At 40.0% G+C, this 14191-nt stretch overlaps 1 protein-coding gene across 4 annotated transcripts; it reads right to left on the minus strand.

Moving 5' to 3' along the window:
* Positions 1-1610: 1610 nt before the first annotated feature.
* On the minus strand, positions 1611-13984 carry MACIR (macrophage immunometabolism regulator). 4 transcript variants are annotated; one of them, XM_068927012.1, is made up of 3 exons: positions 13857-13966; positions 9024-9107; positions 1611-4020 (listed from the first exon to the last, which is right to left on the minus strand). In XM_068927012.1, the coding sequence occupies exons 2-3, from the start codon at positions 9078-9080 to the stop codon at positions 3376-3378; spliced, it is 702 nt and encodes a 233-aa protein (XP_068783113.1). In that variant the 5' UTR covers positions 9081-9107; positions 13857-13966; the 3' UTR covers positions 1611-3375. The 4 variants fall into 4 exon arrangements, with proteins under 4 accessions (XP_068783113.1, XP_009667038.1, XP_068783111.1 ...); XM_009668743.2 differs by lacking the exon at positions 13857-13966 and adding an exon at positions 9372-9388; XM_068927010.1 differs by lacking the exon at positions 9024-9107 and having other exon boundaries at positions 13857-13984.
* Between the last annotated feature and the right edge of the window lie 207 nt (positions 13985-14191).

Below are 14191 nucleotides of genomic sequence, written 5' to 3' on the forward strand. Positions count from 1 at the left end.
AAGAAAGCCCACTTAGGTTTTCCCAGACCATAGCTTTGTGCTCTGGGTAGCTTCTTCAGCTCTTCAAAAGCAAGTTACACAACCTGACATGACCTAGCTTTTCTGAAACTGACCTGTTTTTAATCAGCTCACATTTCTGCAGATACTGTGGATTTTGGAAGTCTTTTTTATGCAGCTTATGGCCTTTCTGCTATTTCCATGTAAGTAGTCTTAAAAATTAATTTTGTTCTCTTCTATTCTATATTTTCCCACAAAACAAAGTTATTTATGCTCCAAGCACTGAACCACTCAGAACCTTCCTCCATCACCAGACAGTAACACCTACATTTTGAGCCATTAAGTAATAACCCTTCTCCACTCACTACTCTGTTCTTTCTAGAAGAAAAAAATGTCTAGAAGAGCAGGTTTAAAAATAGTTTCTACAGTTTGGTTGTTTTGTGTTCTGCTGTACAGTCTAGTAGCCCCAATCATCAATTCAACAGTCCTGCTACAGTAAAAATGCTCAGTAAGAGAGATCATCACGCAAGAAAATTGAAAGAGTATGAGCCAGTACAATGGATGGACAAAGAGAAGATAAAGGGAACCAAAAGGTAAAACAAGTAGTGCACACGGTTGTAAACACAAGCCATAACAACAACAAGACCAGGAGTAGCTACAAGCATATACTTGAAATGAAAAAAGAGAAGCCACAGAAATAAAGAATGGATTTAATGCCTATCAATTTTGGTATATTTCACAAATATGCCACCTGTTTCTCAGAATTTAAGACCTGGCTCAGTATCCTAGCCATGGTACCTACTAATTCCAAATCTGCTTTGGTGTTAATGTCCTGCCAAAGAGCAGTTTGGTGTTGCTTCCGTGTATTCCTTCTACCTTCACTCTTTTAATCGTCTGGAAGATAGGGCCCATAAAATGCATTGAGGATAGAGCCCACAGGGAAAGCTTGTTTCCCTCATTTTTTTTTCCAAACTTATTAAGAGAACAGCGAGAACGCTGTGTCCTGAAACCTAGTGAAGAGCTACTTTGAGAAGCCAGTACTGTTCACGTTCAATTTCATTCTCGTAGTCTGAAGAACCATCTCACCTTTTATTTTAATAAATTAGTTTAATGGAAGACATTATAATCACCAAAAATAAGACAAGATCAAAAGCTTTCATTTGGCTGAGATTTTGCTTCTTTTAGAGGTAAATACAGGAAATCACCTTATGGACTTAAGCGTTCTGATTAAGAACGTTACAAACCTGACTTGCAAAACATCAGGCTCTTGAATGACTATGTACTAAGAGAACTGCAAGTGTAAATCAGTTAAACAAGGAACATTACCACATGCAAGCACTTTCACAAGCAAGCCACTAGACAGAGAAATGCACGAGCAAATTTTTCCATGTCTGAACCCAGCAAGACAGCCACCGGCCTCTCTATACATGTAGCTATAGAATTACTGCACAGGACCACAGTAACAACATGCACAAAACGTACTACCTATTGTATGTTTGATTTCCTGAAACAGATGTATTTAAGTATCTGAATATTTCCTAAACATTCCCACTGTAAAGTTACACTTTTTAGTGTCCTCATTCTCTTACACAGCAAAAGACTCCACAACAATATGTATTTATATCACCCTTTTTATTTTTCAGCCAGAAATACAATTTCATAGGGTATTTCAATAAATAGTGGTGTTTATTCCTTAAACAAAGCCCCCTTCTCTTTGGCATCTGACCATATTCTGTTTTTCAAATTAAAGCCTATACAGGAAAAGTTTACTTTAGAGATCATTGTTCAATACATTAAATTTACAGAAGTGCAGTTAACTCTTTAAAATACACATCAGTTGTTGTAAAGATTCTAATAAATCTAAAAACATTAACCAAACCAGTAAAATTCAGACTATTGGGGTCTTATTTACTGCCTTCAGTTGCAACTGTGGAGTAAGTGACAGAACGAAGAGAACTCTCATTTTCCACAACACATGCACTGACTAGTGCTTTCTGTTTGTTCTGAAGGAGAAACAAAAAACAACTATCTGAATTGTACCAGGAACAACTGATCAAATAAGAACGTGATCCTAATTATTCTTAACTTCTAGAGAGGTCACCAACCAAAACTAAGCTGCACACTGCTTCAGTAATAAATTGCACCTAAAAAAGTCTAAAAACTATTCTTCATTTTTTAAATATGAGTTACTAATATGTTTTAAGTATATCTAAGAATACAGTTGTCAAAACTGCATTTGATGTCATGTTTGGATGAAAATTTCTTAAGCAATAAATTAAGCCAGTGTATTCAATCCGCCCTGCTGAATAATCCAGGATCAGCCCTTCAAGGCTAATACAGAAAAAGCTTTACTTGCACTCCATCTAAAAGTCTGCCTTCTGGATCTCAATAAAAGTGTGCAGCGCTTCAAAGAAACCAAACTTCCAAAGCAATGCTCAAGTTATTTGACACTTCCATTACTATATATGTTCTAGAAATCATGAATTAAAATTGAAACTATTATTCACATACTGATGTGTCTGCACTAGAATGTCTTTCTAGTGTGTTTATTGGCATTTGAAGTGAATCCTTGTTTGCATTTCAAGATCGTGTGGAAAAAAAAAGTCACACTAACAACAAAAAAAATTTCACTCCCCAGAAGTTGTTTTAATATCCCAAATAGTTATTTCAAACAAATTTTTATAGAACAGAGGAGGCAAAGCAATTACTTCCATGCAGAAACTAAAAAATAATTTAATAGGTTTAAAGTAGCAAATGAACAAAGGTCTATTTTATGAGTGAATTTCCCCCTCACCACCAGTGCAAGCCCAGTTACAAAATGTTTGAACTGGTTTGTTTAAATAACAAGTGATCCAATTTAGCCAAGTCCACATTCCTTCCCATTATGTAAAAAAATCTTACATACATTTTACTGTAGAATACAGGAAGAAAGAAAAAGATAACTTGAGTACTTATCCAAGAGCAGTTTCTAACAACAAGCCAAAATTAGCAACAACCAAGCAGACATCACCATTTTTCAGTGTTAAATTACTGTAAATACTAGATATAACTGTACAAAAAAAAAAAACAAAAATAAAACACAAACAAACCCAAAACCAAGAACCAAAAGCCTTTTCTTTGTTAAAAGGTGTCCAGAGAAATATCCACCAGTGGCAGTCAAATTTGCATTAGAAGCTGCTTGCTCTGGAAAGATGTTTTTCCCTCCGAGTATTTGTAACACATTGCATTGTCAAAATTCTATTCAAATAAATTACTTCCCGGTAACATTTAGCTGATACAACCACCTACAAAGTGGACAGTCATGTACACAGTACAACAGTGGATTTTTGCAGCAACAGAGAAATAACCAGAAGTTGGGTCTAAATTCCAGATCATAGCTCATGTGTTATTTCTTGCAAACATACGGTCCCCTCTAAGGGTAAGGTGTTGGAGCTGGTATTGTAGCACTTCTGTGTCAGCAGGTTCCTTGATGCTCATTTTGTCTAAATTGAGGTAGTCCAGGGATTTAGAGTGAGCCCTTTTACCTTTTAAAAGGCAAAGAGGCAGGGGACCATGTAGTGCCTTGTAAGGTTCATATGGTAAAGCCTTAGTGCATTTATCCCCTGAGCTGGGCATCCGTCTCCTCCTCCTTCCGTTCACTGCTGGGATCTCATATGGCTGATAGTACCTACTTCTAGTTTTGTACAAACGGGAGGAACGTGCAAGTCCTGAATCAAGCTGTTTGGAACGCAAGTTAGGCCCAGATTCCCCTTTATTCTCCTCATTTCCTGTACACTTTTGGGCTAATTTCAGCAGCTCCTCTCCAGTTGTGAAGCCAACCAAATAGTTAGAATCCATATGAAGGATCTGATAGCCTGAAACTGTCCGCCGCATTGGTGAGCATGGGGTACTGGAGCATCGGGGCTTCTCGGCGTCGGTTTTGCCTGCAGAACTCACCTCTGCAAGAGGTACAGGAAGGGTAGATATGGCAGTTCTGGACTCTCCATTTATGTCAACTTCCATTTTAAACACAATGCTATTCTCCTAAAAATAAAACAGAGTTTGATCAGAAAAAGAGCCTATGACCAAGAAAAGGAGCTGAGACAAGACCTCAGAAATCAGATTTTTTTTAATCACATGAAAATCACAACCAGTATTTCTCTTTGCAGCAGCCTTGTCTTACACTCTACAGTCTCATAACAAAACCATCATCAACATTTGTCTTTTAGAATTATTTTTATTTTATGATAAGTATGATAACATATTCAAGAATATCAAGAATATAGTTAAGAACATTCTTGCATAGTATTGTAGATAAAGCTGAAAGAGCTTTCGACTCTTGTCTTTTAATCCTTTTAGTCCATTTGATTCCCTTTCCTTTGAGGCCATCTACATCTATTAATACATCCACAGTAAATTCTCCCATAATCAGTTGCCTGTATTTTCCATTCACAATAATCTCAGTAAACAAAGCTTAAAAAACAAAAACAAAGAAAAATAACAGCTACTACACCTCAGGCATGACTACGGATCAGACCTCACCTACTGGGTACTGCAATGTTTCCCTCTTCCAAAAATGAAAACAGCTTGCTTTAGATTCAACAAAGAATGGCATCCTGACTGTTCAAACTCAGCTGTCTTTATAGGTCATCTGTAATCCTCCCCCTCCAAAAAACACAATCTTCTTATTCACAGTTAACCACACAAAACCACGGTGCTTTATTCTAATGTACTTCTAACAAAGGAAACAGTTTACTGCTATTTAATAAATATGCCATAAGATTTTTATGAGCATCTTAAGAATAACCAGTATTCTGATTTCTATCTGGAAATAAACTAATTTGCCCTGCCCTTTCTCCGCTCACAACTATTCCACGTAAATTGTCTCGTGCCTTTACAGATGCAACAACTTTCCACCACCAGCCTTTACCATCTTTAACATGGAAAGATAAAGTTGATATCACAGCCAATATATGCCAGTGGGTGCCAGAACAGAAGGAAGGCTTAATTCTTTTTCATTTCTTTGCTTTTGATATCTTTTAGACAATCTTTGTGCCACAGCTAGTTCACAAAATGCAAAGGTCACATCTGTTTCCAAATCCATGTTTCCTTGGTTGTCAGCCTCACCTTTGCTCTAAACGTTAGCTAGTAACTCTCTAGCCAATAGATTTCACACAAAACCATAGAGTTTTGTAATGTTTAAAGGCAACAGGACTCAAAGAAGAAAGGCAAGTTAGTATGCAACCTTTCAGTGGAAACAAAATTCTGAACTTGATTATAGGAGAGTGGAAGACCCACATTACTGACTTGGTAGAGAATCACAAATGACACTGCCTTTACAACATGCTGTTGCCAGTTTGCAGACTATTAAAGCTGCTACTTGCTGCTGTTCTAAGAACTGAGAGGTCAGAAACGGAGAAGCAAAGATGCAAGAAGCAAGGGGAAAAAAATAGTACCTCTTTTCCAATACTTTATTCAAACATTTGTAATTAGATGCTCCAATACAGAATGGACTTAAACAGAATGGAAAGCCCCATCGAGGTCAAAAACCATTCATTTGCCTTAAAAAAAAAAAAAAGGGGGGAAGGTGTGTGCAAACCTAACTAAAACAAAACAAGCAAAGCTATCCACATGGAAAGTTTAAGCCCACCTGGTTTCTGTTCAGGGATTGTGAAAGAGCTGTTTAAGTCACGCTCCCACCTTTATTTCCCTCCCCCTCCGCTTAGTCTCAAAGTAACCTGCTGCTTCAGTCCTATTCTAGTTAAACAGGAGTTAACAAAATTCTCATAGTTTTGCTAAACGGGATTTGATTTGCCACTCATGGACAGGAAAACTTCTACTATGGAGAGCTCAATACTGAAGTTCTAAGCTCCTTTAAATCTAAAATGTCCTTTTTCAGTAATCCTCGTAACGTGGCATACTTAGGATTCCTCAGTTTGTGCAGCATTGCTTTTACAGATAGATAGCTGCACTTCATCCAGCAAGTTCTTAACATTCTATAGTAAAAATATAGGTAACATAACAAAACCTAAACAAAAATTACAATACTATACCAAATCAAATGTCAACATTTTTCACTGAAAAAACAACTACATAAAAACTCAAGAATGTTGCTCATTATATTTAACTGGCTTTCTGAAATGAATTTACAGAGTCAATTCAAACTTTCAGAACAGCAGAAGCAATTCTTCTTTCCTTCTTTAGCATCATATCTAGGCAATGAGACGATAAATATGGCAAGGTTTCAGCACACAGAGATGTTCATGACAACTCCTTGGGCAGAAATTATAGTTCCTGCACCATCAAGAACCAAGGTTACTGGAAGTGTAATGTAGAAGAATCTTGTATTAAAACTTTTGGCTATCCTAGGCTTTTTACCAAGAACCCTAAATTTTTAACTGTTCCTGTTCTTTTAATTCCTAATTTGTCTCTTCCAGGTCAGAAACATTGACAGTAATCTTCCAGAAAGATTCAACCTGCTCCGTTAAAAAAGCAGAAACAACGCTAGAAAAAGTATAAATAAAATAGTTTTATAGCAAGGTTAGAAGTGAATTATCTTGTATTACACACACCCTAAAACCCAGCAACAACAACAATCACTTCCTACAGCCGTGGGTGCCCTAAGGAAAGGGAGGGAAGAAAGGATGTTCCCATGCACATTTTGAGTTTAAAAAGCCTCAGAGTACTAGAAAGCAACACTAGGCTCTCTGCAAAACACAGCTTTTAAAATTAACTTACTGGAGTTTGAAACAGCGGTGCATGCCCTGCTCACAAAAAGCAATTAATTTTGGAGAAAATCTACAAGCAGGAGAGAAGGGGGCAAGAGGTCCTCGTAGAACAATGACCCCCTTGCCAGCCAAGGGCAGCACAAAGGAAAACAGAGGAGAAGAGCCTTGAATTCAGCAATGCACCAGTCTAGTGCTTCAGTTTGAAATAGAAGAATTTCCATTGCTATATTCTAATGCAAAGAACAGTCTTAAAAACAAGACACTAGAGAGAATCCAAAAAGACTTTTGAAAAGAACAGTAGCATCAGAAGCCAAATTGTAGGATTTGGTGCCATAAACATCAGAAGCTTAAGGGAACAGCACTGCAAGTTGGTGAAGCGAATGACTGGCCAGCTCCGGAGGCATAAGTCCAAAATGCAGCGTGTTCAACCATGCTTTCCCAAGTCCTTTAATGTGACTTACTCAAGCTGCCATATGGTTTCAATATGCTTCTTTTCCTTATCTGGTAAAAAAAAGGACAGAGTAACATTGTTTAGAAGATTTCTATAAAAGAAAATCATTTGAGAGATTCACATTGTCTGTGAATGTAGGCACCAGTACTTAAAAGTAAAATATATTTAGGCTGTAATTAAGGCTTTTAGGCTGAATTTTTAGGCCACTTCTGTGGTTATAAGACATTAGCTGACTACTAAGTTTATTGCTGTATAATAGTGTAAGCACACGTCAATAATTCTCAACATCAATTTTACTACTGAAAAAACAGTAATTCAATAAAAAGATTATTTCTTCAGATCATAGTTGCCTTTTCTTCTTGCTTCTCAAAGAGAATGACAGAGTGATGCCAATTCAACGCAATTTATAATTAAGGCTTTACTACAGAATCAAAATAAAGAGATGATGGACAACATGGCATATGCTTTTCTTTGCTGTCTCTTCACATATTTAAGGAATATGGAAAACATTGAAAATAGAAGTTAACAAGAAGAGGATTCACTTGACCAATATATATTGGTGCTAAAAAGTGCTCCCAGAATAAAACTCACTTCATTAAGATTTTACAAGATTTTAACTTTTTCTTTTAAACTACAAAGCAGGCTTTGCATATAAATTAATCTGACCTAATCCAGTTAAATATTGAGAAAGCCACCTAAACCGCAGAGAAAACGAATAATGAATACCAAGACTAGGTTACCTACTATAAATCATTATTACCTTAAAGAATGCATTAATATGCTTGGGATAGATCTTTGAGGGCAAAATCCCCAGAAATCAAACAGCCCCCACCCCCTGCATATATAAAAGCGTCCTGATTTTTCAACATTTTACAAAGGTGGCAAATCCCACGCAAAGATGAATATGTTACAAATGAAAAACAGAGCGTATTACACATTAACATCACAATATGCTAGTATACATACTGTAAATCATTTGTTGACTTGGATTAGAGCCCTGAAATGATCTCTAGTCATTTGCTTTGAGTACACCCAATGATATTTCTTTTTCTTTCTTTTTTTCCCTCTGCTACTTACTTTTCTCTTCCTCAAAAAGAGAACAAGCTACTCTAAAAATATCAATTTTAATTGTGTGGTCATACAAAATGTAAACAAAGAAAATACAAAGAAAGATGAACCGGGGTTTCGCTCGACATTCCAATGCTTTGTAAAAAGCCTGTATTATTTTAAAACCACCAAAATAGGTTGCTCTTTAAAAGAGTAGTGGTTCTCTGTACATTAATATTTCCAGTGTTATTAATCTTCTCAATCAGAACACGAACTAATTTGAAAAGAAACCTTTATTTCTATGAAAAGCATTAGATTACTGTGCATCCAACTACAAACTGATTTTTTTAATCATACAGATCTATCTGTTTTTTGTTTTCTAGATAGCAATCTTGCAGGTACGTTTACCATTTGTTAAGAACCACGAAGATCTCTCTCACTGATAAAATACTTTAGCTGCAACAACTAGGTGGCTGAATGGAAAGACGGCATCAGAGTCAGCACACACCAACTCTGCACAAGGGTGAAACACACTGGATTAGAGATAGTAAATCAAGCAGTACCAGTTTTGACATTTTCCCTTCTCTAATCTTTCATTGCCTCTTAATATATACAACACACTTAAAATATACAATTTTTGTCGATCAAACATTAGAAAAGAATACAGGAAGTGAAGCCACCCAGCCCATTATAAGAGGACTGTGACAAGCAAAAATCAACACATTTTTGACTAAGTATTTCAATCTTTTCTATTTGTTAAGGGGAAAAAAAATTAAGTCTACATCATTCCTTTTACAGTATGAAAAGATGAATTCACATACTGGTAGTATTCCATCCTGTTTGCTGAACGCTGATGGAATTATGTATTTGTAGAGCATATGTTTCTGGAAATAACTTTTTCCAATCTGCAATAAAGAAATATATAATGAAATATTTTGCTGAAAGGCAAGAGTCAGGTTAAAGCTGAACTATCTAAGAGTACCCACAAAGGTGCCACATTTCAGTTTCCAGAGCAGGCACAGACAGCCCAAAGACCTTGAGCTGTTTGCAGCTTGCAGGCCCTTCCCACGCAAGCTGGTGATCCTGCTGCAGGCACTGCCAGCCCCAGATTACTAATACAGCGGCGAGGAGTTGCCCCCCACCCCCAACTTACTCCCAGAATCACTCACCCGTCTCTCAGTCTTCTAGATGGTTATTCTTAACCATAGACAACTTTGTATTCAGTTGAAGGGTTTTAAGAAGAAAAAAAGCAAAAACAAAAACAACAAAAAAAGCTTATCCTCATTACGCCCTTGAAGGTACCCTAGAACAGTCATTAAGTTTTACAGACTGATACCATGTTTGTAGAGACAGGAAGGTGGCGGGGGCCAGAAATCACAGCAGGACTAGACAGAAAGCTCCTATAGGTATCTATGAAAGATACCTATAAATTGGACACATTTTCACCAAATCCTGATCTTTCTTAAAAGATATACTAAGCTATTCTAAGTCACAGAAAAAGTAAATGGAGAAAACATTAAATTGTTGCATCACATGAGGTAACTTTCAGGCTGAGCAAAAACAAAATTTAACATGAATTTTTTTCAAAACTAAACATAAGAAAGTGAAATTACACATAACATATGGATATGGTGAAAAATAAAAATAAAGAAGAGAGCATATTCCCAAGTGAGCAGAGTGAGTAGTAAAAGAATCAAAGACAGATTGAATTAATAGATAGCAATAACTTCAAGAAGTGATGCAAAACAACAGTTTCCACACAACAACCAATTGAAATAACTATGGAATAGGCAGCATTTTTCTTTTGACCGGGTGAAGCATTTAGTCCTTAAGCAACGCAGTATACTGGACAGTACAATATCAGTTATACCCTACCATGATTTATACAGAACAAGGAAGAACTGAATGTTTTGCAAAAGAAGATTAAAGTCAATTTCTAATAATATGTTCCTACTGCTAGGAGCCACAACTAGTTAGCTGGTTTATTTGTTAAACTTTCTTATTAATTCAACTTCAAACATAAAGTAAACATGATCCAAGAAACATTCTTTTAAAAATGAAGAGGATCACAAATGAATTACTGAGGAACTGCAATCGGCAGCTTCAGTGACAGGCTTACCCTGCAGATGTGACAGCCAGCAGACCAGATCAGCATGACTGAGCACAACTATTTACACAGAAAAGAGACAGATGGAATTTCAAGAGTAGGTTTGGGCTAATGAATTTTGTATGAGTACTCTTAGCAAGCAGGAAAAGTAAAAGAAAATGGTGGGAAAGAAAGCCATTTAACTTCCAACATCTCTTCACCAAACAATATTAGATGAAAGCATTTTAACAGAGGGTAACTTATCTGAAAGATATGGAGTTCTTTAAATAGCCAGTGCAACTTCCTTGCTGTACAGAATCATAGATGAACATTTTCCCCCATTCTGCTAGCAAGTTGATGCTCTTCGCCAACATGAAGACACCTGTTTTGTATCACTCATTAAAAGACTAAACTGTAAGATGTGTAAAAAAATTGGTGCATAGTGTAAAACAAATCCTCCATTTCTTTAACAAGTAAAAATTCAAAACAGTAAGTCAAAAGAAGTTTTTCATTTTATTTATTTCTCCACATCTTTTATTTTCATCTCATCAACTGAATATTTAGTTTCTCTCCAGTTTCAGACTACTTCACTTGAAAAAAAATTAACTTGATTTGTCAGAATAATTCAATTAGCTTTTTTAGAACAATGAAGATAAAATTTTTGAATGTTTTACAGATTTCACTGAATAAATACTACTTTTTGTCTTTAAAAACAAAATATTAATGGCAAAACAGATCTCCACCATTTTTGTATTAGATGAGAAAAGAGTGTTTGGTAGTAGGTTATGTTGCCATGCCTGAAAATACAGCTCTGCAGTTATTACTTTTAATCTATCAACCTAAATAAAAATAGTATTATATGCAGCCTTTGTCCAGGAACAGCTATTCAAACAAAAACACTAGTTAAAAATAAGACCTACTCTCAAAGCTATTAGGGAAAATATCATGCTTAATCAATGTAATGTACTTTGCAGGGTTTCGTTTAGTTTTTAAACAGAAGCATTCTAAATAACTCTTTCATTGTCTTAATGTGATGTAATCTGCAGCAGGTATTTAGCTGTTTGTTGGAAAGGCATGTCTCATTCACTTACACCACCTGCATTTCAAAAGGTCACTTCCTCAAGCTTATAAGCTACCTACATAATGGCCTTTAAAGTGTTGTTCTCTGCCACCTCTTCAAATGTCCCTTCCCATACTTAAATAAACACTTGCTTTTAGGTGGCATTCAAGTGTAATGCAAGTATGGGGATAAACTTTAATTGAAGCCCAACAACATACTCAAGTACAGTAAATGTCATTTAAGCGTGTGAACAGAAAACTTTGACTAGGAGTACTCCATTCATCTGACTTTACCATAATAGTGTTTGCATGTGATTATGCAAGCCTGGTGGCCAAGCAGGCAGCATATGGCTGGTGAAAGAAGAGATTATAAAGAAAGCCATGCTACAATGCCAGTACTGTTACGCAAGAATTTAATTTCAGTGATCACACAGCTATTGCCTCACTTCTTTCCTCCATTTCAGAGCTACTGAAAGAACCACCCTCATTCATCCTCATCACCTCCATAATCGCTCTTCCTTAAGGAAGAAAAAGGAAGCATACCACATAAGACAGCATATGTCTCAAAATACACCAACAGCAGCAACAGAGATTTGGGTGGTGGGAAGAGAAGATTTCAACAAATTAGATGACATGGGAAAAGCAAGAGGGAAAAAGAACGTTGCACATCTCCACTCACTACGGCAAAACAAAGAATCAGTCTCTCAGTACTCATTACACGTCCTTCTGGTCACGTTCCAGGAAATCCTACTGTATTCAGAACGACAATATCAGAAGTCAGCCAACTAACTACCGATAGAAGGAGCAAGTCACTGTTCCCATCACAGACTCTCTCCCATCATTCCCCAAATCTGCATAAGTGCAGTCTTCTGCCATTAATTCATTTCCACATACAGATACGCAAGCATGTTCATACAGTGAGATACAACCCCACCCTAGACACACACACAAACAAGCAAAGACATGCTCGTAGAAAATATCTACTAATGCGCATTTATTGCTATTTTTGGTGCAATAGGTACACACACACTCACGTCAGCTAAAATCCTATGTAAAATGGCATATAAATAATAACTACACAGTAAGGTTTAAAACCCGAAACTGTTTTCCTACATATCTGTTCAACACTTGAAACCTCAACTGTTTGCAGACATCCTCCCCACCACCACACCTCGATACACAGAGGGAGAAGAGGCAAAACAATTAGGCCAATAAACTAAAGCTATTGAGCAAGCTTCATACTCTACAAAGTAACACTTTAACCTAGATTAGCGTGCACAAATGCAGCCCACGAGTATCATGGACGATACATCTGGTAAGTTTAAACAGAGCTTTGAGTCTCCATTCCCCTTTCACTAAACAAGTTTTAATTATAGCGAAATACAAAGTTGCAAAGCTGGGCAGCAGTCCACTGTTACTGTAAGACTGAATAGTCTAAGGCTGTGTTCAGGTTCAGCACTCCTGTAAGAATATTAGGAATTATATGAGGGGGACTGCTGTAGGCTATAAGTTGCAATTAAAAGAATTACAACTGGATGTAAAAAGATACAGGTGCTAAAATGTGCAAACTCTGCCTCTTCCACCAGTGCAGACTGATAATAATATCCGGCACAAAAAATGCGCTTGAGCAACCAAACTACAAGGTGAAGAAAGCTTTACGTGAAAACTCCCCAGGTTTCCACATGAAAATCATCAGAATTATTACAATATTTTCCTCTTAGATCTGCCAGAACAGCTCCACTACCTAGTTACTATTTCCACTGCATTTTTAAGCATCGACAGGAGTAAAAGCGTGGGTCTGAGCAGGCAGGACGCAGCAGGCCCTGCAGGGAGCTCCTACTGTGGCAGGGAGGCGGCTCACAGCCGTTGCCTCTCCACCGGGCGGACCACGCCGCGCCGGTGAGCGCGGGGACGCGCCCCGGCCCGGAGAAGGGCAAGACGCCCATCCCCGACAGGACCCTTGGCCGCAGGGGACACCGCTTGCAGGCGGGCACCGCGCAGCGGCCGGCAGAGCCCGGCCGTCCCGCTGCGGGGCTGCAGCCCGTTACGAAAGAGCGGCTGCAGCAGCGGCGGCACTGGCGCCCTCTGCGCCGCGGACCGGCGCCGGCACCTGGCGGGAGCGCGGGCCGGGCCGGGCCGAGCCGCGCCGAGCCGAGCCGCCGCCTCCCCCCGCCCGGCGGCCGGCGCGGTGACATGACAGAAAGCCCAGTAGCGGCACCGCGCCCGCGGGGACACGGCGACACGCGCGCGGCCCGCGCCGCCTGCGGGTGACATCACCGTCCGCTCCGCCGCCGCCCCGCATGGCCCCCGCGCCGCGCCGCTCCCGCCGCCCCCCCCGGCACCCCACAGGCGCCGGGCGGGCCCCCCCCGCGGTACCCTGAGGGCGGGCGGTGTCCCGCTCCGGCAGGCGGCTCCCCCCGGCACGGTCAGGGCCCGCCGCCGCGGCCGACCACCAGCCCGAGCCGCGGCCGCTCCGCTGGCCGGTGCCACCCCCTCCTCCTCCTCCTACCTGGGTCCAGGGCGGCGGGGCCGGCCCTGCCCGGTACGCGGCGGCGGTGGCAAGGGACGCAGCGGAGCGCGGAAGGGGCAGCGAGGCGCCGAGTGCGGCGGCTCCGCTCCGCCCCGCCCCGCCCCGCCCCGCCCCGCCCCGCCGGCCGGGGCCGAGGGCGGGGCCGCGGCGCGCGGGGCGCCAGCTAGCGGCGGCGGCGGGCGGCGCGCGCTCAGTCCTCCGCGCCGCGCGCGCCCTAACGGATCCCAACGGCTCGCCTCGCCTCTCCCCGCCCCGCCCCTTCCCTGCCGCTGGCGCAGGCGCAGCTCCCCGCGGCAGGGGCGGCGGTGGCGGAG

The sequence above is a fragment of the Struthio camelus genome, chromosome Z (assembly GCF_040807025.1).
Source record: "Struthio camelus isolate bStrCam1 chromosome Z, bStrCam1.hap1, whole genome shotgun sequence".
NCBI classification, from domain to species: Eukaryota; Metazoa; Chordata; class Aves; order Struthioniformes; family Struthionidae; genus Struthio; species Struthio camelus.

Excerpts from the sequence above, each read along its gene's own strand:
- MACIR (XM_068927012.1), bottom strand. The coding sequence starts at position 9,080 with ATGCTCTACAAATACATAATTCCATCAGCGTTCAGCAAACAGGATGGA. Across the intron at positions 4,021-9,023 it reads AACAGGATGGAATACTACCA|GAGAATAGCATTGTGTTTAA; the intron begins GTATGTGAATTC and ends TTTTATTTTTAG.